Source organism: Pseudopipra pipra, chromosome 5, assembly GCF_036250125.1.
Source record: "Pseudopipra pipra isolate bDixPip1 chromosome 5, bDixPip1.hap1, whole genome shotgun sequence".
Classification (NCBI taxonomy): domain Eukaryota; kingdom Metazoa; phylum Chordata; class Aves; order Passeriformes; family Pipridae; genus Pseudopipra; species Pseudopipra pipra.
In genome coordinates, this window is record NC_087553.1 from 63,602,622 (window position 1) to 63,630,586 (window position 27,965).

At 39.4% G+C, this 27,965-nt stretch overlaps 1 protein-coding gene across 2 annotated transcripts in view; it reads left to right on the forward strand.

Annotated features, from left to right (window-relative positions):
- The window catches only part of LOC135414968 (protein PHTF2), a 124,574-nt gene that overhangs the window by 23,448 nt on the left and 73,161 nt on the right, over positions 1-27,965 (forward strand). Inside the window, exons 3-8 of one of the 2 annotated variants that reach the window (XM_064656361.1) lie at positions 1,694-2,337; positions 15,299-15,436; positions 15,632-15,774; positions 18,945-19,112; positions 22,283-22,391; positions 22,480-27,896. In XM_064656361.1, the coding sequence (XP_064512431.1) occupies positions 1,694-2,337; positions 15,299-15,436; positions 15,632-15,774; positions 18,945-19,112; positions 22,283-22,391; positions 22,480-23,136 (1,859 nt within the window). In that variant the 3' untranslated portion in view covers positions 23,137-27,896. Of the gene's footprint in view, positions 1-1,693; positions 2,338-15,298; positions 15,437-15,631; positions 15,775-18,944; positions 19,113-22,282; positions 22,392-22,479; positions 27,897-27,965 lie in introns of those variants that run through there. The other variant, XM_064656370.1, reaches the window with a different exon arrangement.

Sequence of the window (27,965 nt, forward strand, 5' to 3'; positions counted from 1 at the left end):
CTGAGGTACTTAGTTTTACACCTGTTGCTCCTCTTCCTGGTCTTTTCATGCCCATTATATTTAAAGACTTGTGACAGAAGGAAGATGTTATTTAACAAAGAAGTGGGTGAATATTGCATGTACCAGATGAAACAGTCCTGTTGCAGAGGTGATGCTAGTTTTACAATAAATTTAGTTTAGCCTAAGAAAGGACAGATACTCACTCTGAGGATACTCTGCCTTTTGGCAATTGAACTCGGTTAGCTAAAAGTGAAATTTTGCTCAGTGTGCCCATGTTAATCTGATTTCGAGTGAAGGGAATCTTTGTAGTTATTAGATTAAGAAATCCTAGAGGCTATGTCCTTGTTTGGGCTAAGTAAGAAATGAAGTGACCTCAGGGCACTTCCTCCTCCCCCCTCCATGAGAAAATAGAATGCAGGGACATAACGAGCTTGCCTGCCTCCACTTCAGGAATCCCAGAGGTGTGTAGCTGCTGTCACAAACCTCACAAGGCTCAGAGGCAAGTGTCTTAATTGCATGTTCTCCTTTTCAGTAGCTGCATTTTCCATGTCCAAGCCTCTTAATTATCAGCAAGAATTTGAGATTCCCTGCACCAACAGTTGTGGTCTCTTTCCTTCCTCCCTCCCTCCCTCTCTTCTTTTTTCTTTTTTTTTTCTTTTTTTTAAAGGACTCTTATGAGTTACTTGGGCTGAGGATTGCAAGCCGAAAATAGTCTCCTGCAGCACAGTAGTAGAGACTGGCTAACTTAACTCTTGTGATTTGAGATTACTTGGTCTTGCAATGAAATACTCAGTTGCTAAACTTCTAAGCTTCTCTCTTTGAACCTGTTGGTCTTCAGTCACTTGTTGTGAATATAATTTTGCACTGAAATATACCCAGTAACTTCCTTTCACTAATTGCTAAATCATGTCAGCTGCTAGATTTTTGGGCAGTGTAGTGCCAGAAGTTTTTTTGGCTCCCACTTCTATTACTTGCAAAAAAACCCCAAAAGCACTTGAAGGAAAACACTTTAAAACAAAGGAGAGCATTTACCCTGGAAATCACTTGAACGTGTTATCCCTAAGTGAGTGCTTTCTGCCTTTAGGCCATTACACTTTGTTTTCAGTTCAGTTTGTGTATTATGTAAACTTGAAGCTAGTCTCTGTTTTGTGTTTTCCTTAATGTGTGTTTTGTTTCATTTGAATTCTATTTATTTTCTAATATGTCACTTTTTAGATGTCCCCACATATATTTCAACACAATTTATGTAATTATGAAAGAATGACCATGTAAAGCCCATGTGACAGGGTAGGCTTTAGTAGTGTCATCTTGTGAACAGCTCACTGCTGCTGGTTGATATTATTTGGCAGTGTTGGACAGCTGTCCTGTGACATCTCTGGACTTTCTGGGACAGTAACTGCTGATGACCAGTTAAAGGGAATGTTGAAAAACTGTGACTCATCATGAAAGCAACCTTGGAAAACTTGTTTTTTTGTGATGTCCTTCCCTTTGTTTGTCAGCTTATTTGTCAGTCAGAATGTGAACATGGCAGGTGTCTCTTACTCCACTCATTTTTGTTAAGATACACATTGTGATCCTTGCTTTTGGTCTCTGGTCTTTTGTGCCACGGTGGGGGTTTTGGTCACTTGGAATACTGACGTTTAAGTACATGTTATGTATAAAGAGTCTTATGAGATTTTTTTCCTCTCAACAGGTGGGAAGGAGAAACCAAAAACCAATGCAGAAGAGCTACAGATTAAAAAAGTTAAGAAGAAAAAGAAAAAGAAACATAAAGAGAATGAGAAGAGGAAGCGTCCAAAAATGTACAGCAAATCCATTCAGACCATCTGCTCAGGATTGGTTTCTGATATTGAGGATCAGGAAACCAAAGGCATCATAGATGATCATCTTAAGGATTTCAGTGGGAAAAATATGGATCCCAAGAAGGACTGTGAGTCCAAGATACCAGAGAACAGTGAGTTTCCATTTGTCTCGTTAAAGGAGCCACGGGTTCAAAATAAACTCAAAAGGTTGGACACATTGGAGTTCAAACAGCTGATTCATATTGAGCACCAGCCTAACGGAGGTGCATCAGTTATCCATGCCTACAGTAATGAACTCTCCCACTTGTCTCCTGTGGAGATGGAGAGATTTGCAGAAGAGTTTGTGGGTCTGGTTTTTAGTGAAAATGAAAACTGTGCAGCTTACTATGTAATGGGTATTGTTCATGGGGCAGCTACTTATTTACCTGACTTTTTAGACTACTTTTCGTTTAATTTTCCCAATTCACCAGTGAAAATGGAGATTTTGGGAAAGAAAGATATAGAGACAACGACTATGTCAAATTTTCATGCTCAGGTAAGAGGTTATACATTTTACTTTCTAAAGTCATATAATGGTTTCAAACAACTGTGAATGGGGATTTTTTTTTTTAGAGTAGTTGCTATTAGCTGTGCTGTGTGGATGACACAGAAGACTAGAAACAAGGGAATTCTTTAAGTAATAAGTCAGTTCTGCAGTATTGAAGATGAGAAGCCTGTTAACTGAGACATAAAATTGGATTTTATGGGGGAGGGGAAGTGTTTGCATGCCTGTGTGTGTAGGTTTCTTTGGATTTGTTTCTGTAGCTGAAGCTTAATTGTGTGAGTTTTGGAGGGTTGAAATGGTTTAGCTGTGGCTGTCTTGGTGTCCAAACTGTAGTTTACCTGTGTGAACTTCTTCATAAAACTGAAATGCTTTAATACAATGTTATACATAAAATCTGTGTAGGGAAGAATTATTTAGTTGTATTTGTAGTTTGAGTCTTCAAAATTGGTTGTTAAAGGACAACTGGGTTGTTAACATGGCTACTGCTTTGGTCCTTAGCCACTTGCATTTCTCCCCACTTGGTTGTATTCTGTGGAAAGCTGTTAAGTGGCAAAATGTCTGCCAGCTTTTAATTAATTTATTTTTTCTTGACTTTCTGGAGGGAAATGACTGTATAGTCTCTTAACAACAGCTACTGATTGAAGATCATCTCTGCTATTTATTAACTTGCTGTAGAATATACATTTCTGTTGCATATAAATTATTCATGTTTCAGGTCTTCAGGGGGAAAAAATGTCTAGCTTTCTAAGATTTCCACCTTGGTGATGAGGGTATTGTGTAAAGCCTATACAGATACTCTGAAACAACTTATGAAGAAACTCAATGCTGTTTTATTTATATCCACTTTATCTCACATTCGCCCATTTAACTCCATTATTTGTGAATTTAGATGTTGTATGGATCACCTTTAAACTGTTTTGGTGTACACTTTTTACACAATTTTGAGGAGTTTAAGTGTAAGTTACACTGTCATCTTTTTGATGAAAAACGTGCTTTTTGCCTTTGGCTACATAAACATTTGTGTAGAACACTTGCATTTATTGATGAATTTCAGGTGTATGTTATCCAGAAGGATATGCAGAACTGAAATGCTGCTGCAAGAGAACATTAGCAGTGCTGGTTAAGAAAATATCTACTGCCATGGGTTATGAATATTCTGTGAACTATAGTCACTGGGGTTTTTTTAGTATGTAAACTGAATCATTAATAATAAAAATCACATGGGCAGCTCTCCAGAGCTGCTCTGTCTTTAGCCATTTTATATAAAAACAGCTGAATCTATCCTTCAGAGTATGTTCCTTAAGTCCAGCCTGTCATCTTGGGCAGCATTAATGCAAGAATAGCTGTGTGCCAGTATCTGCCCTAAAGACATGGTTGAGAAAAGCCCAAATTTTACTGTTGTGAATTATAATAGAATTATTTTACTAAAGGAATAGATGAAATCAATATTACAATAGTAACATCAAGATCTGTAGTTAAAGCAGTCCAGTGTTCATTGGGGTTGTGATCATAATTCCCATTTTTGTGTAGGTGAAGCAGGAGCAGAGAGAGACCTGTAGAAGAAAGAAGCCAAACTGTATTATTATAGCATTCAACTGGTCAGCTCCATGGTCTGTCTTCTAAGCTGTGTTCTACTTGGCTAGAGATTTAGTTCTGGTGTCTTCTTTTCCTTTGTGTTCTCTCAGGTTTTTTTCCTTAGTTTTCATGGCATTTTATCACTTCTTGGTTTGGTTGCTTGACAGACAATGCTTGGCTCCTTATACTTTTGCTAAATAAGGGTGTATGGAGTATAAATAACATGTACAAACATACATCAGACTTACTGTCTTCTGTGCAGCGTGCCTGTTTCCTGGAATATTTAAGTTAGTATCTTGGTTATCTAGCTATTGATTCTATTTTTCCTTATAATTTCCTTATTTTTGTCTTTCTTGGGTTGCTTGTTTTGTCCTACTCAGTTGATCTGCTATGGTTGAAATGTTTTGTTAGCTTAGTATTCTCTGTTCTGACTTGCTATATTTTGTGCAGATTGCAAACATTCTCCTGTATCACTGAGTTCTTTATGAATCTTTCAAAGGAATTCTAATATGCTGTTGCAGTATATTTTTATGAAACTTTAAATGTAGTTTTCTGTTCCTACATTGCCCAAGCTCTGTGCTGTGGTCCTGAGCTGCCTGAGCAATGGCTACCAGTTGTTGTATAGAGTGAGTTGTTTTCTGAGGTTTAAATAGGAAGTTGGTTTTATCAAGTCTGCTTTGAGTATGTACCTTGGACTTCAGTAGTCTTAAGAAACTTGGGTATTGCTCTGCTAATTTTAACTAAAACACTGAAATGAGGCTAAATGAGGTTCTTCGGTTGTTTTTGAGAACTCACTGTAGCACATGTAATCAGTCTGACAAACCTAAATATTTAAAAATATCTAAAAAAGTATTAAAAAAAGAGAAAGAAGGATGACCTAAGCCTGAAATGGAAAGTATTGTTGTGTGTTTTATCAGTTTTTATTTCTGATGTTCATTGTTTTAGTACTACTTGATAATCTTCCACCTCCTGTTTTGTGGCAGGTGAGGTTTTCTCATTTTAAGTAATGCTTATTTTGAAGTTGTTGGGTTCTGTGGCAAGAGGCAGATTTCACAGTGAATTCTGTTGGTGAGGTCAAAATGGTTGGAGTTCTCCTAGGTTTACCTGGAAAGTCTGCATCTTTCAAGTAATTTACTTAGTTTTCATGATTGTAGAGTTGAAATTAAACCCCTCTCACCGCCCTTCCCAATACACCTGTGCCACGAGTAATATAGTTTTACTTGTTAGATTAGAAGTGGACAGAAGCTTGTGAGAGTAGGTACAGCAGGCACAGGAGTGAGGAAGTTGTATTGGAACTGGTTCTGTCTAATCAGCATTAGCTTTTAAATTTCGGAGGGAGAGGAATTGGGAGTTTTTCCTCACCTAGATTGGTGCTTAAGTACTCCTTAAAATTTTTTTGAGTTACTGGAATAGCTGTTTGTGAACTGACTGAAAGGCTTAGTCAGACTGTTTCTGTAACTGGGCAAAATGGAATTAGTCTGGATAACCTTGTAGCCAGTCACTCAGTCCTTCAGGCAGTGGAAAACTGTTCTCTGTAGCTCCATCATCCCTGGGCTCCACCATTCGCGTAGATGGCAACAGCTGCATCAGTTACCTGATAGCTGTGAATCTTGTCAGGCTCTTAGGAGGATTTTAAAGAATGTAAATAATCAGCTTTTGCCCCCTACTTGCAGCTTACATCACTTCAGTTAAGCTATTTACTTCTGTTGAGAACAAATGCCACTAATATTTTGAACACATTACTGTCCTCATGCTGTGCAAGTGTAAATTTTTATTGCCTTGCTGAAACCCCAAAGCACAAACTTGATGTTTAACTGGAACAATGCTTAGTGCATTGATTTTACTGTCTTGTCCCAGAGGCAACTTCTTAGTACAGATAAAGTAAAATGCTGAGCAATACCCAACAATTCCTGTGCTTCAAGAAAAGATTAACTATTTTTAAGCCAGATATGACAAATCCTTGTCTGATGTCTTTTGCTGGAGATCTTTAGGTAATTTGACACTTTCTAAAGAAATCTGCTGTAAAACAATTTTTTTCTTATTTGTCCTCTTATCCTTTTATTCTGATCTTACTGGACAAGGCAAACAATTTATCTTTTTCTTTCAGTTTTCCCTATATTCCTTTCCCCTCCCACCAGATGAGGGAATTTTGAGTTATTTCAGTCTACCATTACATGTTACACCCTTACTGGTATTACTGCTCTCCCCTTATGCTCTTTTCAGTCATCCTGGTTGTGTCCTGGGCAGTGTTTGCCTGGTGTATTGATGTCAAGGACTGTGAGAAGATGACTGTGTCTTGGAAATTATTACTCTTAGTTATCTATTCCTTCTCTTTTTTCAGAGCAGTTTTTGATCTCCTGTAGCAGCAGCTCGTGTAGTCGAGTTACTCCTCTTTTCATGTTTATGCAGTTCATTATATATGTGTGAGTGTAGTTTTCGCTTTTGTTCAAATTGAATTACAACCTTTACATTCAGACCCCTTCTCCAGTTTCAAGATCTTGTTAGTTTTGATCCTCTCCTACAGTAGACTTGCAGCTTTGTGGTACTTGCAGGTTTCATGAGGATACACTATGTTCAAAGGAAAGATATGAAGGATATGATTGATATGATTACATGAGCACAGACAAGACTGCCCCCTCTTTGTTCTTACTAGACCATGTTTTCTGTAGCAGTTTTGAGAACATAATGCAAATGTCAAATGTTGAGATTGTACTGGTCCTCTGAAAAAGCCTGTCCAGTCATAGAAAAGTTAGTTTGACTTGGCTGGTTTTCTTCACGTCCATGTTTATTAGCTTTTATTATCATCTTTTCTAGGTGGTTGATGGTTGTATGTCGCTAAGCATTTTTTCTGGAAATTGAAATTAGGCTAAATAGTCTCTAACTCTTCTGTCTCCTCTTGACACTTATTTCTTTAAGAGGGTGTGTTACTGTCTTCCAGCTTTGAAGGATTGACTTCATGGTTTTGAATTAAGATCATAGAATGGCCTGCATTGGAGGGGACCTTTAAAAGTCATCTAGTTCCAACTACCCTGCCATAGGCAGGGACACCTTCCACTAGACCAGGTTGCTCAGAGCCCCATCCCACCTGGCCTTGAACACTTCCAGGGATGAGGTATCCACAGCTTTTCTGGGCAATGTGTTTTGGTGCCTCACCACCCTCACAGTAAGAATTTCTTTGTAATATCTAATCTAAACCTGTCCTCTTTCAGTTTGAAGCCGTTCCCTCTTGTCCTGCCCTGTGAATTGTCCCTCTCCAGCTCTCTGGTAGCCTCCTTTAGGTACTTGAAGGTTCCTGTAAGGTGTCCCTGGAGCCTCTTCTCCAGGCTGAACAATCCTAGTCTGTCTGTGAAGGGTCTGTTTTCATAGGAGAGGTGCTTCAGTGCTCTGGTCATCTTTGTCGCCCTTCTCTGGACTTGCTCCAACAAGTCCTGCCCTTCCACCCCAGAGCTGGATGCAGCACTCCAGGTGGGGTCTCACCAGGGTGGAGCAGAGGGGCAGAATCCCCTTCCTTGATCTGCTGCCCATGCTGCTGGGAATGCAGCCCAGGATACGTTCGGCTTTCTGGGCATTTTGACATTTCCAGATTGTGCCCAGCCTCTCATCCACCAGCACCTCTCCAGGGCTGCTCCCAATCAATTCTCTGCCCTGTGTTTGTGCATGGGATTGCCCCGACCCATATGCAGGATCTTTCACTTGGCCTTGTTGAACTTCATGAGGTTCACCTTTTGAGTCTCTGGATGGCATCCCTTCCTTCCATCGTGTTAACTCCAGCACACAGCTTGGAGTTCTCACTGATTGATTAAAGCTTTGTTTCTTTTTACCTTGCTGCCTTTGTGCTGTAGGTATGTGAGGATACACATCATTAAGACTGTTCAGCTTAGGAACAGTCACTCTTAACTGCTCAGTGTCAGGCAAGTGGTCAGAGCCAATCTGGCACCTGCTGCTGCTAAAAGAGTGTCTTCATTCCTTCTTGTCTCCCAGTTGCATGTTTTTGTGCCAAGCTGGGCTGCTTCTCAAACCGGTGAGCCAGTTTGGTTCATTAATCCAGCAGAAAACTTAACTACTCTTGAGGGGTTGAGGGATCGGTTTTATTACTGAGTTAGCAAATTATACTATTTTATTATGCCAGAGGTAGCTCAAGGATGAGTGTGGCACTACACAATCAGCCCCATTCCATAACAACAGGCAGTTTGCATCTTCAGAGAAATCTTTTTTTTTGGTTTTGTTTCCAGTCTGAAATAACTTCATGTTGCCATGTTAACTGTGATGGACACTGAATATACAAATAATGAACAAGTGTTTGAAAGGAAGAACTGCAATAGTAATGACAGTTCATGTTTGTGGTGTGACTTTTCACATGAGGGATTGTCGTTGCACACAGACCTCGTCATTCCAATTCTTTTTTAGCGTATTTTAATATTGTCTTCTCTTTGCTGTCCTCCTTGTTTAGCTCTTAAGTGTTTGTCTTTTGCAGAGAGGTTTTCGCTGTTTAGTCCTTTTCTAATTTGTGAAATCCTGCTTGAGAATATTAGTTTCAATATAAAAGAATTGTTTCCAGAACACAGGAACATAACATAATATAGTGGAAAAGACATTGTACAAATCTTTAATGATAAGGAAATTAAACACTGACCAATTATTTGAGATTTTCTTTAAAGAAAAATATTTTCAGCAATTCTCCTCAAATACTAAAGGAACTATGTGTCTTTTGAGTTGTGCCTCAGTAATTTTCAGTAGAATTTTGTTTTCAACAGAATTTGTTGCTTGCTTTTAAGCTGTTCAAATGTTTGGTTATTTATTAAAAAGTTGTAACATTTTTACCAACTGCTTGCTATTATGCAAGTCCTCTAAAATACAGCCTGCTCTCATTTTTTTTATTCCTTCTAGATGATGAAAATTGAATTTTAGCTCTGTTAAAGCATACATATTGTCCCATTCTCTTTTTTTATCTAAAAAAATTCTTTAAAAAATCTTCTTTAAAAAAAATCTAAAAAAGATCTGTTTTTTAAAAACTAATCCGTAAGACTACATATAAGAGACTTTTTTTGATAGATGATGATGATGGCAACCTATTGTCTTAAAGCAAAAAAAAGTTTTCACTTATTGAATACCATTGAACAAAGAATCAGTTCACAGGGAATGACATTGGACACATGCTCATTTGTTTTCCACTTAGAAAACAGCCGTCTTTTAGATTGCTTCTTGACAGTTTCAACCAATCAATACCAGATGACAGTCGTATGTTGCTCTTTTTAGTCACATATTCTGTATTAACAACCTCAAACCTAAATAAAGCCCTAGAGGTTTGTGCTGGCAGCTTGGACAGGATGTGAGACTGACCCTTGTTATGGATCTTCCCGAGCTACAAGGGCAGTAACAGTTACTTCACTTTCACAAGATCGTTTTCCATGAAGGTATTCAATTGATGCTATCCTTAATTTTTAATTTTTTAAAATTCTTTGTCGGCTGTTTCACTGTTTGTTTGGTTTTTTTTTTGTCACTGGAATTCAGAATATAAGCAAGGTCGTTTCCTTTTAAAAACTTCTGTCCATCTGTGGTATTATTTGAGTATTTCAGCTGCAAGATAAAACGTGTCAGGTGATAAATGATCTACAGTGGTAAAAGTGACAATGACAATGCATCACCTTTGAGCAATGCCAGATCTGTCAAGGCACCCCATCCTGATAGCAAAACCCTGACCTAAAAAAAGAAAGAAAGGCAAAGGAAGTAGCATGGCGTACATGTAGTTTAGTAGTAAAAAGCAGCTAAGCAGATTTGCAAGTATTTTTAAAATCAGAGCAATTTTGATGAATATTTGTTCAGTATTGGTTCCCATTTGGAATTAAAACTATATGTTATCAATTAAGGATTTGTAAAGAGTTGGCAAGGAACAGGAAGCCTTTTGGGCACTTGATCAGAATGTATCAAATAAGCAAGAATGCTACATGGCCATAGCGTTTGAGATTATGCTGAATGTGAAATTGGATATTTTCCATTCTGAGATACAAATGTGTAAGTGCATTGCTTGTGCACTTATGTAGTGAAATGGAAACCTTCTATTCCTTCAGTGTCCTTGCATATTGTCATGATGATTTAATGGGTTTGGGGTTTTTGTTGGTCTTTGGTGGAACTGTCTTTGTGGGTTTCTCTGCATTCAGTTGGGAGTTTTGCTTTTTGTGGTGTTGTTTTGTTTGTTTTTTTTACTCTGAGGACTGTTTTGCCAGACCTTCCTGGTTTTAAAGGTGAAAAATTGAAATAAATGTAAACCTTTTAAAATTCTAGCAGGAAAATGATAAAATTTCAACAGAAAAAAAAATCAAATAAAAACCAAACCAGAACACTCCCAAACCCTACTATATTAAAAATAGGAATTCAGTTGTGACTTGCCCCAGTTTGTTTTTTAAATTCATCTCTTGAGATGCTTGTTTTCTCTGGATTGTTCCTTCCACTTTGTGACTTCTTCAAACAGAAAATGAAAACATCTTTAACATATAATGTCTAAAATGTTTCTTATTGTAGGATGATAATGCCCAAATATCTTGTTTTCAGTATTATATATCCGTAGATTCACATTTAGTCTTCAGATTCTTATTAGACATCAAGACATTTATGTCAGAATATTTGCTATTAATCAGTTGAGGCCATACTAGTCCATTACTGTGATGCAAGAGAGCGACACGATCTCCTTTTTTTAGATGACATACCTCAAATTTAAGCTGTATGAGAAGAAAGAAGTTAGAATGTCATGTTTATTATTTGATATATTTCTATCTCTTTTACCTGTCCATGGTATTATACTTGGGGATTTTCATTTGTGACCACATGCTTAGAAGAGCAGCGTGTCCTGGATTCCTTCTTTTATTCTGGATTTAGATTGTTTCAGCTATTTATTTGAGCAAATTTGTAACATTGTAACATAGTCACACTGTAGCCTGTGAAATGACATCCAGGAAGTTTACCTTATAAAAAGTGTATAATACTTCTCTTGTGGTCAGTGCATAATTTAATGTGTAGGATTCAATACGTAAGTACTAGTTTTAGTACATCAGTATTGTTTTTGTGAGTTTAGAAATGCATACAGGAATCTGTTTCTGTTCCTGTGAACAAATCAACCAAAGGACACTGACAGTAAAAGAAAACATTGCTGTTATCTAATATGCCATAGATTATATTTATTTAGTGGTTGTCTTTATAGGGATTAATTTTACATTTGTCGTTGATCAAACATCAATGGGAGGTTTTTGGTGTTTTCACACTTACTATTTAGAAGCATAGTGTTGTCTACTCTCTTATATGGATCTGAATCATGGGTCATCTACTGCCACCACCTGCGTCTCTTAGAACGCTTCCATCAACGCTGCCTCCGTACAATTCTAAACATCCACTGGTCAGACTATGTGACCAACACATCTGTTCTAGAGCAAGCAGCTATCACAAGTATTGAGGCCATGTTGATGAGAACACAGCTGCGCTGGGCAGGTCATGTCTCCAGGATGAAGGACCACCGCCTCCCTAAGATCCTGCTTTACGGTGAACTTGCCACTGGCTGCCGCATGAGAGGAGCCCCGAAGAAAAGATACAAGGACTCCCTGAAACAACATCTCAGCCTTGGCCATATTGATCACCATAACTGGTCTACTCTGGCCTCCAATTGGGAGGCCTGGAGACACACCATCTATAACGCAGCTGTCTCCTTTGAGAACGCGCGCAGGATCACCCTCGAGGAAAAAAGGCAACGCAGAAAGAACCGTGTATTGCAGAATATACAACCTAAGGAGTCTTTCTGCTGTGCCTTTTGCAATCGGATATGTCTGTCACGTATTGGCCTCATAAGCCACCAGCGTGCCTGTAGCAAATGTGGATAGAGCCTTCCCAAATCTTCGTTCGCGAAGCCCAGCCATGATGTGATGATGATTTAGAAGCAGCTAATTTGGGAGTGAGTGAAAATTAGCTAGATCTGCCTTCTAAGAATGACCTTACCTTTTTATATATGTTTATCTAATTCTTTAACCTAGTCTAAAATAGTCTGGCCTGAGACTAGAGTTTAGGATGCTTCAACCCAGTCCATGCACGAGATGAAATGGGAGTTGCTTTTCACTGCCTACAGTTGCCTCCTCTTTCAGATTCCCTCTTGTTCTTTCTGACCAGGCATTAGTATTTATGGCCCATGACTTTATTTAATTTTTATAATATTCTAAAGTAAATAAATTCTTTGGGTAATTCCTGGATTAAATTCAGATCACTTCCCTAAGCTTGCTCCCTGTCTGTCTTCAGAAGACCTAATGCTAGCAGGAAAGAAAAGAGAGCAAATATCCTCCTTTGATCACCAGCATGGATTTATTTCCTGTTCATACTGGGTCTGGTGGGGCAGAGTTTGTAGCAGCCTATCATGGGGCTGTTTTGGGTTTATGACTAAAACTGTTGATAACACACTGGTGTTTTGGCTGTTGCTGAGCATCATTTGCACAGTGTTAAGGCTTTCAGGACCCTCTAGTTGTAGGCTTGGGCGGGCAGGAAGCTGGGAGGGGGGCATGGCTGGGACAGCTGGTCCAGATTGACTGCAGAGATATTCCATGCAATATAAGACCATGCTCAGCAATACAAAACTGAGGGGGCTGAGGGGGGGAATATTGGCTGGAAGGTACCTATTGCCCAGGGACTGCTGGGCATCAGTCTGCTCGTGAGAGTTAGCGAGTGGTGAAAAACACCACTGGGTGTTTTTTTCCTCTTCACTTTCCTCTTTTCTTCTCTTTATAAACTGTCTTTATCTGGACCCCTGCATTTCCTTGCTCTTCCTGCTCTCTCCCTTGTCTCACCATTGCAGGCAGTGTGTGAGCAGGGGGCTGTAAGATCAGTATGCACTGCTTGGGGTTAAGCCACCACAGAGTTCTTGAGCACTCAGACATTTCAGTCTGTATTTGTAATGATACAACTCTGAACACGGTCCCAGAAGAAACCACTCATCATTTGTAACTTTGACATTATCTTAGCATTAATTTTGGTATTTCACCTCTCCTAAGGGAGATCTTGAAAAGCAATCTGTGGTGCCTGGGGAATGAGGGAAGCATAGTTGACCAGGGAGAGCTAGGAGTGAAAGGGGATGGACAAATAATCCTTAAAAAAAGTTGAGTTGATCTTTCAGTTCTAACTTTCAGTGGCATGGTCATTTTTGGGGCATAGGTAACAAAGTTCTTAAGTGATCCACCTTAAACAAACATTATGCTGCATTTAAGTACTTTGCTGACTTTATGCTTCATTGCCAACATCTAGTAGTACATAAGCCACATTGGTGAGTTGATAGCTGGAAGCTTCACAGTTTTTCCAAATTTCACTTAAGTTAGTATTTTTAGGAGAATTTTTAGAGTTTTCACTTGGAGTAGTTTCACAACTAGTTTATCATATGCTACATGGATCGTACAATTATTTAGGTTGGAAAAGACCTTTAGGACCTTTCTAAGAGTCCAACTGTTAACCCAGCACTGCCAAATCTACCACTAAACCATGTACTTAAATGCCACATCTACACATCTTTTAAGTATCTCTAGGGATGGTGACTCAACCATTTCCCTGGGCAGCCTGTTCCAGTGCTTGAGAGCCCTTTTGGTGAAGAGATTTTTCCTAATATCCAATCTAACCCCCCCTGGCACAACTTCAAACCATTTCCTCTCATCTGATCACTTGTTACGTGGGAGAATGGTAGTGGTAGCAGAAGGAAGCATGGAAAAAGGCAGAAAAATGGTTCTCGTTAATCAAGGGTGTAGATGAAAACAGCAGCTTAATATCCTGGCCTGGAATGGTGGAATACTAAGCTACTTATGCCTGTGTAAGAAACGTCCTTTTGCATTTAAGTTTTTTTAATAAAATGTCACAGATCTGTGACTGACTGTAGCTTCAGAAAATGGGTTTAGGGTTCTTCGGAACTGGTCTATCCCGTAAGCCAGTAATGACAAATGAGTGTCCCTTCCTTGCCCAGTGCTTTGAGCTCCTGATGCTCCTGCAGCTTTGGACTGAGCTGATGCAGATTCAGCAGAAATGAATGTTTTCTGATGCTTTATCACAAAATCACCAGCTGTCTGTGCAAAAAAAGCTGCAGGAATGTATGACTAAGGATTTGGGGAATACGGGAATACTGATGTCTAGCAGGACTGCTTTTTTCCATGTGTCTGTGATGGCTTGTGATGTCTGTGGTGAGCATTAGCTCAGACATTTTGTAAAATCCTACTTTTAGTACTCCTCCATTTCCTGGGTGTGTGACATGACTGAGATGATCTGAAAAGTATTTGCTTCTGCATTTCTGGGATGCATTTGCTTACATCAGTTGAGCTTCTCAGGAGAGCACAGTGTTGTTCCGTGTTCCATGATTTAGTCTTATTTTCAGGAACTGCTGCTGATTCTCCTTTGCACTGCTGTAACTACTAGGAATTTTAATGGTCTGTCTGGGTGAGGACCATAGCTAAACAGTATTTCATTAGCTGTTTTCTTTGCACTTTTTTTCTTTTCTTGCTTTGGATGCAGAATGTCTAGAGGTGCAGTACAGGAGCCTTACTTGGTGTGTGCAGTAGTCCATCCGCTCTTCCCTCTGTTTTGATCTCATCATATTTCACCTCCTTACACCACTGTGTCTTTCAGCCTGTTAAACTGGAGATAAGAAGCTTAGGGGGACATAATTCCCATCACTCTCATGCCTAAGTATTTTGGTGATCTAACACAACAGATCAGATTGTTGAAAAAAACTTCACAATAATATGTGTTTCTGTTCAAATTCACAGTAGAAGATTTCTCATGAGAGGTGAATGTTACAGCCCTTAAAGTCTGAAGGGAGCACAAGATGTGTTAGCAGAGCAAAAATGAGGAAATGACCATCATTGTCTCTCTTCCCATACGAACTCTTTATGAGCCTTGTCTTTACTGTGATAATGAGCTCCAGTTAATGTGCTCACACAGAGGCCATACTGGAGAGCATGATTACCAGAGGAAATATTTAGAGTAAAATTAGTTGTAACTCAGAGTTCTACCTGTTACAACAAAAAGGTAAAAATTCAGCTAGACTTGAATAATCCAGGTAAGAATCCTTGTGTATTAGTTACTGAGCAGAACATACATTGATAGCTTTTCACAGTTACTGTTTTGGAGTGTTATTTTCTTGAGAGACAATAAATACTCTGGTTTATCTTCAAGTTTTAAAATAAAATACAAGATGTCGTAGATGTTTAAGGAGAACTTCTGTCTTTGAGTTCATAGTAATTCATAATAATCTTAAGTATACTGAAGACTGATGTCAGTAGAAAACAAACATAAGCATAGAGATTGAAGGTGTTTATTGAATGTAGATTTGCACAGTAGTGGTATAACTTCTGTTGTCATATTCTACTTGTAGGTAAAAAGAACATACTCTCATGGTACATATAGAGCTGGCCCAATGAGACAGATCAGCCTGGTTGGAGCAGTTGATGAGGAAGTGGGGGATTACTTCCCTGAATTCCTTGATATGTTGGAAGAATCACCCTTCTTAAAAGTAAGGACAGAAGGGAATGGGTTGGGAGAAGGGGGACAATACGCTGTCTAGTGCTGTTATAAAAGTGAGACTATGTGATACTTGCTTGGATAACTGAGTGTTCTCATAAATGTTTTCATCGTGACAGATAATGGCTGCTTTTAAAAAGTTTTTAAAGTAACTCACTTCAAAATTGTGGCTTGTATTTCCCATTAGTGTACACTGCCATGGGGAACACTTTCTAGTTTAAAATTAGAGAGTCGTAAAGACAGTGATGATGGTCCCATTATGTGGGTACGTCCAGGAGAACAGATGATCCCTGTGGCTGACATGCCAAAGTCACCTTTCAAAAGGAAGAGGTAAGTTGAATTATCTTACTTGATAAATATATGGTTAGTATTCTTTCTCTACAAATTCATTTTATCCCAAACCTTTAACTGGTTGATACTGAATCTTAATATAAATCTCTGTAAATCTTCATCTCCAAATGTACTTTTAAATTGTTTGGTTATGTAAGGATCTGGATTATTAATTTGTACTGTCTGGCCAAGTAAGGTTCTGGTCCTTTTTGGAGCTTTAGTAGAATTTTAAGCTGAAAACTTCAGGGAAATGTGAACAACCATACAATTACTGATATATGCTTTGAGACTGGAATTGATATCCCTGTTGTTAAACGTGAGTGGATGATTTATGACCTCAAGGGACAAGGGCTTCTCTTTCACCTAAAAGGTAGTAACTCCAACATTAAGTGGCATCTTTAAGCTTTACTGTGGTATTAAGTACCACCTGAAGAGTAGGGACAACCTCTGCAGAACTTGAATATTTTGTGTCATGAGGAATTGTCATGAGAGTTCTCCTGTTTGAAATTCAAACACAGTAAGAGAGCTGCAAGAAGTGGAAGCAGGGTCGGGTGCCTCAGGAGTATAGAAACACTGTCCAGTCATGAAGGGGGTGCAGTTAAAGCCGAAGACCATCTGGAGTTGAATTTGACAAGGGATATGAAGAGCAGAAAGGACTTGTACAGGCATATGGACAGTAGAAGAAAGACTAGGAAAATGTAAGGTGTTTGCTGAACAGGGTAAAGGGCCTGGAGACAAAGGACGCAGAAGAAGCCAAGATACTCAAGGCTTTCTCTGCCTTTGTCTTTCCTGGGGAGATTTACTTTCAGGAATGCCAGGTCCTGGGAGATGGTAGTAATGTCTGGAGCACGGACTACTTGCCTTCAGTGTAGGAAAATCAGGTTAAGGAACATGTTAGACGTGGAGATTAGACAGACACAAGTCCATGGGACCTGCTTGGATGTACCCACAAGTGCTGTGGGAGCTGGCCAGTGTCATTGCAAGGCCACTCTGTCTTTGAAAGGTCATGGCAATTGGCAAAGGTTCCTGAGGACTGGAGGAAAGCAAATGTCGCTCCAGTCATTCAGAAAGATAAGAAACAGAACTTGAGGAACTGCAGACCAGTCAGTCTCACCTTCGTCCTGGGAAAGATGCCATTTCAAGCATGAGGTACAAGATGATAGTTGGGAATAGTTAGTATTGATTAACAAAGGGGAAATTATGCCTTATCCACCTGATCTACAACAAAATGGTTGGCTCACAGGGTGACTGCCAGGGGTGTTGTTTGTCTCAAATTTATCAAGGCTTTCCACAGCAGACACCTGACTCCCATAATGTCCTAATAGGTTAACAAAGGACAAACTAGACTGGTAGGTAAGTGAAGTGGGCCAAGAACTGGCTTCACTGCTGTGCTGAAAGGGTTGTGAGCAGCACAAAGTCCAACTGAAAAGCAGTTGCTACTGCAGTAATTCAAGCCTTGATACCTTGTGCCAGTATTGTTCAGCATCTTCATTAATGGCATCGTGAGATGGAGCACACCCTCAGCAGTTGCAGGTGATACAAAACTGGAAGGAGGAGTTGATGTGCTGGGGACCTTGAGAGGATGTAGAAATGGGCCAACTCCAGGGGACTCGGGAAGTTAAAAGGGATGGGCAAAGTCCTGCACCTGAGAGGAATAATCCCATGATCCAGCACAGGCTGGGACCAGCTGTGGGACAGAGCACCACTTGTGGGGCTAGTGGGGGACAGATTGACCATAAACCATCAGTGTGCTTTTGTAACAAAGCCAAGCAGCAGCCTCCTTGACAGGATTAGGAAAGCACTGCCAGCAGGTTGAGGGAGAGGGTTCTGCCCCTCTGCTCATCACTGGTGAGACATGTCTGGAGTATTGTGCCCAGTCCTGAGCTCACCAGACCTAGACAGATATGGCCATACTGGAGCATATATGGTGACCTGGGAGAACTGGGATTTACTCTTGAGATAAGAATGCTCAGTGGGGTCATAGCAATGTGTATAAGCATTTCATGGGAGGTTGTAAGAAAGACATGATCCAGTAGTTCCCAGGACAGGACCAGAGATAGTGGACACAAACTGAATTACAAGAAAATCCATTTAAAATAAGGAAAAAAAAGTGTACTGTATGGATAGTTGAGCACTAGGGCAGGTTGCCTAGAGAGCTTGTGGAATCATGGTCTTGCTCAAAACCTGACTGGACAGGGCCAAGCAAATTGCTCTGTTTGAGTGGAGGAAGTTGGACTAGAGAATCTCCAACCTTTGCTATGTTACGATTATAAACAGCTCTTGGAAAAAATGTGTCACACAGTGTTGGCTCCAGGTGGCCAGGGAGATGGTCTTGTGTCTCTGTTCTGACTCTGCAGTGTTTCCTTTACTTCTGTTAAACTCTGAAGAAATAATCCTTTGCTGTTTCTCATACCAAGTTCTTTAACATGGAACTAAATACACATTTTCCAGCAGTTTGGTAGAAACATGAATGGTTAAGAAAGACCTCAGAGACAATTGAAATCTCTAACTAATAGTCAGGCTGGCAGTTTCCTGACCATGGCCTCACAGTGCCTGAGGAAAGCAGGTAGGGCAGACATGGGGTTTGGGGATGAGATTCAGCTCAGACCCCAGTGTGTCAGGCAAGTGTGTGGTGATGGGGCGGGTCTGAGATCAAGCCAGGAAGTCAGTCTGCCAGGGAGGATCAGGTCCAGAGATTGCCACGTAGGTGCATCATGATGAAGCTGTCCTGAGGACAAGCTGAGAAGCAAGTCTGTGGCCCAGCACACCTCTGGCTGAGATGGAGACCAGTGCTCCTGCAGCATGGCACAGACCAGGACTGAGGGTCCAAGTCTGAGCTTATATAGAGCTCTGGGGCTCTTTGTGTTTGTGTATGGGGACTGTGAGTGAGGCTGCTCAGTGAGGCCTTTTAGTCCACTTTGGGACATGACACTTTGTTGTTGTTAGTGTTGGTTGGGTTTTTTGTCCTTATTTTTATTTTTTTAATTGAAACAAGTGTTCTGATTCTTTGCATAGCTCATTACATTTTTAATTTGTCTTAACAGTTACCGTTTTTCTCATTTAACTCCTATGTTCTCACTGAAGGGAGAAAACCAATCCTGTTGGCTATGGTGGAAATAAGATGATTCAGAGAAATTTCTGTATCACTGTTACTGTTTTTTCTTACACAGAACTACCAATGAAATAAAAAACTTGCAGTACCTACCTCGAACCAGTGAACCCCGTGAAATGCTATTTGAAGACCGGACACGAGCCCATGCAGATCACATAGGACAAGGCTTTGAACGACAGACTACAGCTGCTGTGGGAGTGTTGAAGGCTGTGCACTGTGGGGAGTGGTAGGTGCTGGTTGGCTTCCCCTAGATGTTTGAAAAATGTTTGTTTGCCTGAATTTCCATTTATAGTTGGTAGAAGGAGCGCAGGATGGGTTAATCTAAGATTAGAGATTTGATGAAGACTTGGTAGATACTGGTTGGGCACTAGATATGTTTCAGCATAAGGACTGAAAAGACATCTTTTAATGCAGAATAAAAAATTTGGGACTGATGTCTGGAGAGGAGGAAAATATACAGCACAAGCAACACAAAAAAATTATGTATTTCAAGCTTGATTTGGCCTAAATGATAATTTCTCCTTTCCCTTTCCACTTTTCTATAATTTTGAAAAGCCACTTCAGTGTACTTACATGATAAGACCTAATCAGGGCTTACGATAATGAAGCGTCATTGATTAATGTAACACATTAAAATAATTTCAGATATTAGTTTTACCATAATTTGCAATCTGTGAGTAGATTTATTTTAAAGGAAGCAACATGAATGGAAGTTTTAAGAAATCTGGCTTGTTTGTTTTTTTGGTTGCTTGCTTTTTTAAAATCTGTTTGAATAGTTCGTTGAACCTGAAAAGCTGGAGATATTCTGGGGTGATTAAGGCACTATGGCAGTAAAAATGCACATGTTCTAATGATAACGTATCTAAAATTCATGTTTTCTATGAGGAGAAAATAAAACAATTCCTGGATTGGCTGAACTGAGTCGATTGTTCGTATTTAATTAGTATGAAAATGGATTGAGTGTGCCAAAAAAGCTTTATAATCAAGAAGTTGCTGTAGATTTAAAGAAAGTAGAATTTATTTAGTAGTTGATAGGCACAAATGTTGGTGTTAGGTGGGATAATTGGTTTGTTCAGAACAGGCAGGAACAGAACTGTTGAAAGGCAAAAAGCAGGTTTTAGGGTTAGAGGACATGCCTGGAAATTAAACGTAGTATTTTGTATAAGAAAAAAATAATTTTTCTTTTCCCAAATATGACAGGCTCCTGATTTGAGATATTTTGTAAAATTACTGGATTACAATATTTTTTTAACTAATACTCTAATATAGAGGCTTAAATGGGTTTTTCTGAAGCCATCTTATAGTTCTGTTTTGATTTAATGCCTTTTTGGATGTCACCTGAACTACTGTGGTACTGTTTTGCTTGGGGGTACGCTCTAAATTTAAGGTTCTACAAAATATCTCAAAGTTGTGCTAACGATAAAATCTACAAATGCAGAATTTAAAATTATCTGACAGTGTTTTTTTCTCAGTTGTTTGCAAAAGGAATGTTGTGCTTTGTGATACAGAATTGCAGCAGTTGGTGATGCATCCTGCTGGAGACATATATAGGGACTGAGAATAGGAATGATAATACATAAACCAGAATGTGCTGGGAAAACACATTGTTTCGGATTTAAGTTCTCTTAGGACGTGAAATATTCTTTCAATCTATTTTAATTCTTAACTTCATTTACAAATAGTGGTAACTTCAAATGCAAATTAATATTTTTTTACAAACAAACATATCTACATTATAAAAGGTAGATTAATGTAACTAATATTTTTAATGCCACTGATTAGAAACATTTCTGAAGCTTTTTGCTTTCAGTGCTTTAATCCTCTTCAGGGGTATATAGATCAAAATATAGAGAACTGTTTTAATCTTTGTAAAATTGGAAGTAAAATAATGTGGTCTGAAAAGTCTCCCTAGCATACCCGGGGATTTTTTTTTCTCCTGAAAATAGCCTCAGACTGGTTATTTTTTGCTTTATTGAGGTCACGACCTAAATAAAATAAACACGTCTCTGAAGTTTAAAAAGCCCAAGTGAACTGAACATCATTGCCTGCTTCCTGGAACAGTAATAACGTGACACATATATTTATATAAAAACAAATTATCATCTTGTTTTTAAAAAAAGTGCATTTGCACATCCGTTAAATAGACTCTGAAATGTATCAAGCAGTTTTGCTGCATCAGCTCCTCCCCTGGGCCCCTGTAAGTCTGATTTGAGTCCCGTTTGTGGAGGGGCAGGAGTGGGGCGAGGGATGTACCCAGGGGTGTCAGGAGCTGTCCTGGCCCCACGGGTGGGGAGGCAGGAGGACAGGGGTGGATCATGGTTCCGATCCGTGGTTCCAGTCCGTGGTTCTGATGGGCAGCAACCCTGTGTGCAACCTGTGCCAGCTGTGGGCTGAGGTGCTGCACTCCTGTGAGCCCCAGGAGGACTCTGCGGAGGAGGAAGGAAGGAAATCATCAACCAGGTTCTTTCTGGCTGAGAAATTGCACTAGCAAAACCACTCCAGAGTGAGCTTTATCCTATATAAATGAAATCTTCCTATCACCACATTTAAAAAAAAAAAATCCTTTTAAAAATCAAACACTCCTCACAAACACACAGAGATTAGTTTTATGTGTTTCCAGTGAGGAACAGAGTTTGGCCTTTAGATCAGAAAGGGATAAAGATTGTAGCTGCTTTTGCCTTTTGTTGGCTAATTCTAGAAAGTGTCTCCAGAAGAATTATATAGTGTGCATTTCTTTGGGAGAGACGTTTTGGGACAAGAGATGATTTCTCCTAGCAGTTTGAATACGAAGACAAAGCCTAATTCCTGTAGCTCTCTAGTGAGCACAAATAGGGATGTATTTTTAAGGGTTGTTTTGTGAAGGATGCCAGTATTGGCTGATTACTGGCATTGTGGCAGCTTAATGTAGCTTCGGAGTAATCAGCTCTTACTCCGAACTCTGAGCAAGGCGTTTGAGGCTGAGGTACTGAGCAGTGGTTGCCATAGTGCCCACAGTCAGACTGCTGTGTGCTCTGAGGTACCTGATGAGAGTATCATGTTGGAGTGTTGACAAAGTAAGCCCAGCGTATCTGGGGCATCTGTGTGTCGGCATCAGGGCAGACAAGAGGTCAGTTAAAAATAGAAATGAAAAATTGTGTGTTTTGTTGACCTTTTATGGCTGCTTTTACTGCCACTTATAAAGAAATTCTGGTTAATTTGTTTAACCAGTTCAATGATAGAGTGTTTTAGAATTAACCATTTTGGTCAACCTTTTTTTCTTAAAAATCTAGGTTATGCTAGAATTGGTTTTTTTTTAAAATTTAAATAATTTGCTTTATCATTCCTTGCAGATTTCTTGTTATCCTATGTGGCATGTTCGTTTCAGCTCCTGACTGTGCACTTCTTGCTCTTCTGTAGGTCTGAGCAGCCTCGTATAACCAAAGATGTAATTTGTTTTCATGCTGAGGACTTCTTGGAGGTAGTTCAGCGAATGCAGTTAGATTTGCATGAGCCTCCACTCTCACAGGTAAGAATGCTAAGAACTGATGATCAGTGTCCTCTGAGTACTAAGTCAGAGTTTTCACCTTTTTTCCCCCCACACTTTTTCCCTGCAGTGTGTCCAGTGGGTTGATGATGCAAAACTTAATCAGCTGCGAAGGGAAGGCATCCGATATGCCAGAATCCAGTTATTCGATAATGACATTTATTTTATCCCAAGGAATGTTGTTCACCAGTTCAAAACAGTCTCAGCCGTGTGCAGTTTGGCTTGGCACATCCGGCTCAAGCTCTACCATTCAGAGGAAGAACTCTCTCAAAACATGAGTACTGTTGAAGCAGAGACCTCTGCAGACCCCAAGTCTTCAGTTGCTGGACTTCAGACTGACAAGAGAGTTTGTACCATGGGCAAAGATACCTCCGAAGACACCAAACTCTCAGATGCTCTGCAGACCAAGTACCTGCAGCAGGAATTTATGCCGATAAAACACGAACCTCTTGCATCTCACCAGATAAAAGAAGAGCCCATGAATGTCGATCTTGCTGAAAAGACAGTGGCCCCTAATGACGTCGGGGGACAGAACGTTCAGTCTAGGCTGGATCACGTTGAGTTGACATCATTAAAGTTGGAAATGGATTCTAAATTTGAACCTGGCAACAAGGACTTGCAAGGCAAGTTGTGCTCTGGAGGTCACGTACATCCAGATGATACAAGACAACATAGTTCATCATATCCAAAACTGCATGGACAAAGAGAGGATGATTTTTTGTGCTAAATTTGTATATATGGTTTTAAATTCCTTTTTCAACTTAATGATGTAATAATGTAAAGATCATAAATTGTGAGGCAAGCTTGTGACTTGCCTTCGCATCTGTTACAGAAAATAGTTATGTAGCTTTGTAACATTCCTCAGTGCCTGTCCATAACTGTGAAGTATCAAAGCACTTAGGGCCAGATGCACTGTAAACACTGCAGGTTTAACATAAAGAAGTCTTTAAATAATTTTGAGTTGTAGGTTTTAGAGTAGAGCTGACATTTAACATATATATTTTTTGTAAGATGAGCCAGAATTCTTTTTGACAATTCCAGGCTTTTCCATAGAGCTTATTTATACCAATTTTTTCATTTTAAATGTGTCAGCACTGTAGTGTAAATATCTTTTTTAAAAATCTTTTTAGTGTGATTTATACTGAAATGTGAGCCGCTTAATAAAGGTTCATAATAACAGATTGGTTTTATTTTTGGGTCTGCAAAAAATAATTCAGTTAAACTGCCTCTCTTAAGTGGTTGTGTTTCTACCTGCACTAATGCATAGGATGCCCTTACACCTTGTGGGTGAGGAGCTGTAGCAAACTGAGGTAGAGCTGAGGCATCTTTGTAAATGCAGATTAGTCAGAATGCAGAATCAGTCATCCCTTCACAGGACTCCTTACAGGTGCTCGTTCAAGGCACTCCCCAAACTCCTGCTGTCAGATATGAATTGGAACAGAGACAAACTGCCCTCCTTGTTGTGGGGGCACCTGGTGGCCTCCAGGAGCGCTGCCAGTACCCACCTGCATCTCTCCAGAGGAGCTGGTGCAAGGCAGCCATCTCCCTTCTGTGCCTGCCTCTTCATCTTGCTCAAGGCACAGTTAAGACAGTTCCATTTCACATGGAAAAAAACCCTGGCAAAACAAACCAAAAAAGCAACCATCCCCTCAAATCTGACTAAAGTTAAAACACATAATATTTAAATGGTTACTTATCAAGCTACAAAGGCCTCAACTTTAGCAGTGACCTGTGATTCACAGAGACATATCTGGATTTGAATTGCTCCCTGTGCTGATAGTGCCAGGCAATAAGGATACTTGCCAATGTGTATAGTAGGAAGGTTCCTCATGAGTCACAGTTTGGAAGCAGGAGGTGTTCCAGTAAGAAAATAACATCGGTATCCAAGTTAACTGTTCTCCTGCCCCACCTATGGAACACTTGGATTCTCTTAAGCTGTGTTCTGAGGGAAGAGGGTTTTGAGGCTAGCTAGCATCTGATGTGGTAATGGCAAAACTCTGTCACTTAACTTATTTATTCTCTGTGTAATGTATTCCTGTGTAGTTCAAACACAGCTGAATGATGTGTCTTTTTCAGATAGCTACACATAGCAGTAAACTGCCCTGAGCATGTCCTTCAGCTAAGTATGTAAAACTTAAGATCCAAGGCCTGTTATTTTCAAAGCCCTCTGTATCTGAATTTTGTTTAGATTTTTCTGTAGAACTTTCTGGAAGTTGTACATCCTTATGTACCCAGTTTATAACTTTCAGTGCACTTGGTGATCACTTGGCTTGATTTGTAGCAATAGAACAACATGATTTTCAGGTGATGTCTAATTCAACTACCTGAGATCCTTCTGTTGCAAATGTTTTTTGCTTATGGATTGTTAAAATTTAAAATGTACTCACACCTGGCACTAAAATCAGCTATTTAATAGATGAGTGCCCTGATTTGTTTAATCTAAAATAGGTCTGTCAAGGAATTACTAATTAAATCAATATTTGAATTGCTAAACATTACTCCTACATAGCCATAATTACATATTAGAGAAGCAATAGAAACGTGAGTCTCTTGGATGTGGCTAAAACGTCCTCAAGTCTTACTGCTGTTTTCTTTGATGCTGGCTAAGAGATTACTACCAGTTTTGCAGCCTCAGGGATCTTGCTTTCCCCTCACGCCATGAGCAAATTCATGTGTGACATGGTAAATCATTACTCTGGCAGACTCTGATTTGAAAAAATTAATTGGTTCATGTAAGAATTTGAGCCTTCCTGATAGTAGGAATGTGGTCTCAGCTCCCTTTGTGTTTTCTGGATTATCTGGAACCTTCCACCCATAATCTCTTTGGCTGTATGAACATCTGTACACAATTACGTAGCCTTCCATTCCTGTTCTCTGTGCTGGCCGTGGGAGAACAGTGATGGAGCAGAGCTGCAGGTTGTAGTTTGCACCAAGTGTTAAGCTCTCCAGGGGGATTAGCCAAAGACTCCAGCTTTAGCAAAACCAGCCTTGCCAGATACTGCTTTTTAAAATAAAATACAGACAAAACAACCCCCCCCAACTATTCAGTTGACTTAAAATAGAAATGTTACCAGTGTGCTGGTGATGCATGTGCTGACCATTCCTGCTGGTTCAAGTAATGTTTTGTAACCTGTCAGATTTTAGTGAAGTGTATACATCTTCTGGGACAGCTGATAACTTTCTGCAGCATAGGCCCTGTCCAGACTGAAATAATAAATCTGTGAAAATGGTTTAGCAAATATGACTTTACACTTAAGAGTAGAACTTTGTTTCCTTTTGAAGACCTGCTCAGTGGTCTTGGCTGACGTGGCCTCAGGCTTATGTTCAGGTACCTCTTGGTTCTGAGATTTTACTTTTAAACTGTCAATCTTCAACCCATTTTTTTATCACTTTCAGAATTTTAAGAGATTCAGAAAAGTGGCAGTTTTTTCATGATTTTTATGCTTTCTTTCAGTTTTTTGAGACAGCCTAGATTCTCACTTCTGTCAGAATTCCTTGCAGACAGCATATAAACCATACTGGGATTACCAATGCCTACCAGACCTCCCTTTGCATTCACAGGTGTCAGCTTTTAAAATAAAAACAGAAGTATTGTTCTCTCCCTGTGGTGTGTCCATTTTGATGGGTTTGTTCTTTGAGGTGAGAGTAGTCCTGAAAACTTCACCTCCCAAATTCTTCATTAGTCTGACAAAGGTCTTGCTTTGATTTCAAGTGGTCCTGTGCTATAACCTTTATTCCTGTTGCATATAACTTCATCTTCAGACTTTTGCTTCAGCAATAAATCTTTCATGCCTTCTGGTGTACTGAAATTAGTCCTTGATTGTTGATTTTGCCCCTTCTCTGGATTTTTGGCGATGCATAAATCTTTGTTATTTTGGCTGAAATCTCCAGTGTTTTAGTTGTCTCTCTTGGCCCTTGTTCTTGTGCAGATTGGAGAGATCTGCCCAAGGCCTGTGGCCTGACTGTGGCGGTGTTGCAATGTCCGTGCACTTGCAGTGGCATCCCAGTTAATGACATGATGTGCAGAAATTTAGATGTTTTCCTAGATCCTCGTACATATTTTTGGGTAGCAAAGAACTGCATTGTTATGGTTGCTGCCAAGAGCTTTCAAGGGGGTAGCTGCTACTTCTTTTTTTTTCTTTGTATTACTGAATCTTTTACATTTCACTGCCAACTGACTTCGTGTGTTACATTGACGTGTTACTCAGTGTTGTGTCACCCCCAGCCCTCCATATGCCTGCAAATTGACTCTGAAAGAACATTCTCATTACAGGTACTGCTGGCATGCAGATTTTCCCTTCTTTGTTACTATAGTGAATATTTAATACTACTTTAACTGAAATATTAATTCTATCTAGTATTAGAAATAAAGTATTATTTCAGAGGGTGATGATTTAATTACTCATCTGTGAAAGAATTCCTTGGTGATAAATAAAGTTGATTTTTAAGCAGATATACATGTGCACAGTAAATAGGTTGGAATTGCAAATTATGTAGGAAACGGAAATTTGAAGTAGTAGAATGCTGTGAAAAAGATTTGAAACATTACAAATTTGGAAAAATGAATAAGTCTTCCAAGAAACACAGGACTGGTATTCATAGATCAAAAACTACTGCTTTCTGAGATCTGCATATGAATGAGGATGCTGAATTGACTGAAATAAATCCATGATTTTTTTCCTTGCTCACGGGCAAAATAAACTGTTGTGAGAGTAGACTGCCACGTGACCCTGCTAGGCTGAAAACTGTACTCATTTTGATCAAGAGATCAAAGAACTCTCAACTCTCTTGTTCTAAAGTTCAAGCTTCTCAAGTGTCATTTTACTTTTTTCCTTCTAGCGGGCAGGTATGTAGAGAGTCTTGTCTTTAGTCAGCCCAGCGCCTGTACCTTGCCCTGGATGTATCCAAGCTGGAAATGGAAAGGACAAATTTTCACTGCTCTCTGCTTTGCTGTGAATGACTGTCGAGAATGTTTTCTTTGATTATGAGTCACTGTGTTCAGCTGATACTTTATTACTTTCTTAAACAGATGAAATGCACTTTAAAACTGTATAAAAGAAGATACTGATATTTTGTGCAGATCCCACTGAATTTGCAGCATATGTGGGAAAATTTGGGGAATTGATTCCCATCAGTCACTCATTTCATTTTTCTTAGAAATGCAAATTATTTTGTGTTCTGTTCAGAAGCAGTGATTAACTTCACAATATCTAGGCTGCTGTTTCTGTTAGAATCATCAGGGATACTGACTTTGCAAATTTAGTGTATTATATTCTAACCACTGTTTTTCTCTGTGCTTTGATGCTGATATTATCTCTGCTTTAGAGCCGTGCTGTACTTGAGTGCCAGCTAAACACTGATCTTCTCTTGTTCTGGTCATGCTGATAGATGAGCCTACTGATGGGGGTGTTAGTCCTAAATAGTCCTTTAATATTTGATGTACAGTTATCTGATACAAACATTGATTAAAACAGCAGTTTAAACTTCTATTTTTATCAAGTTTGGTTTTTCAGTAGCTATTTTGATACCGTGTTTTCTTTTACCATTTAATTTGCT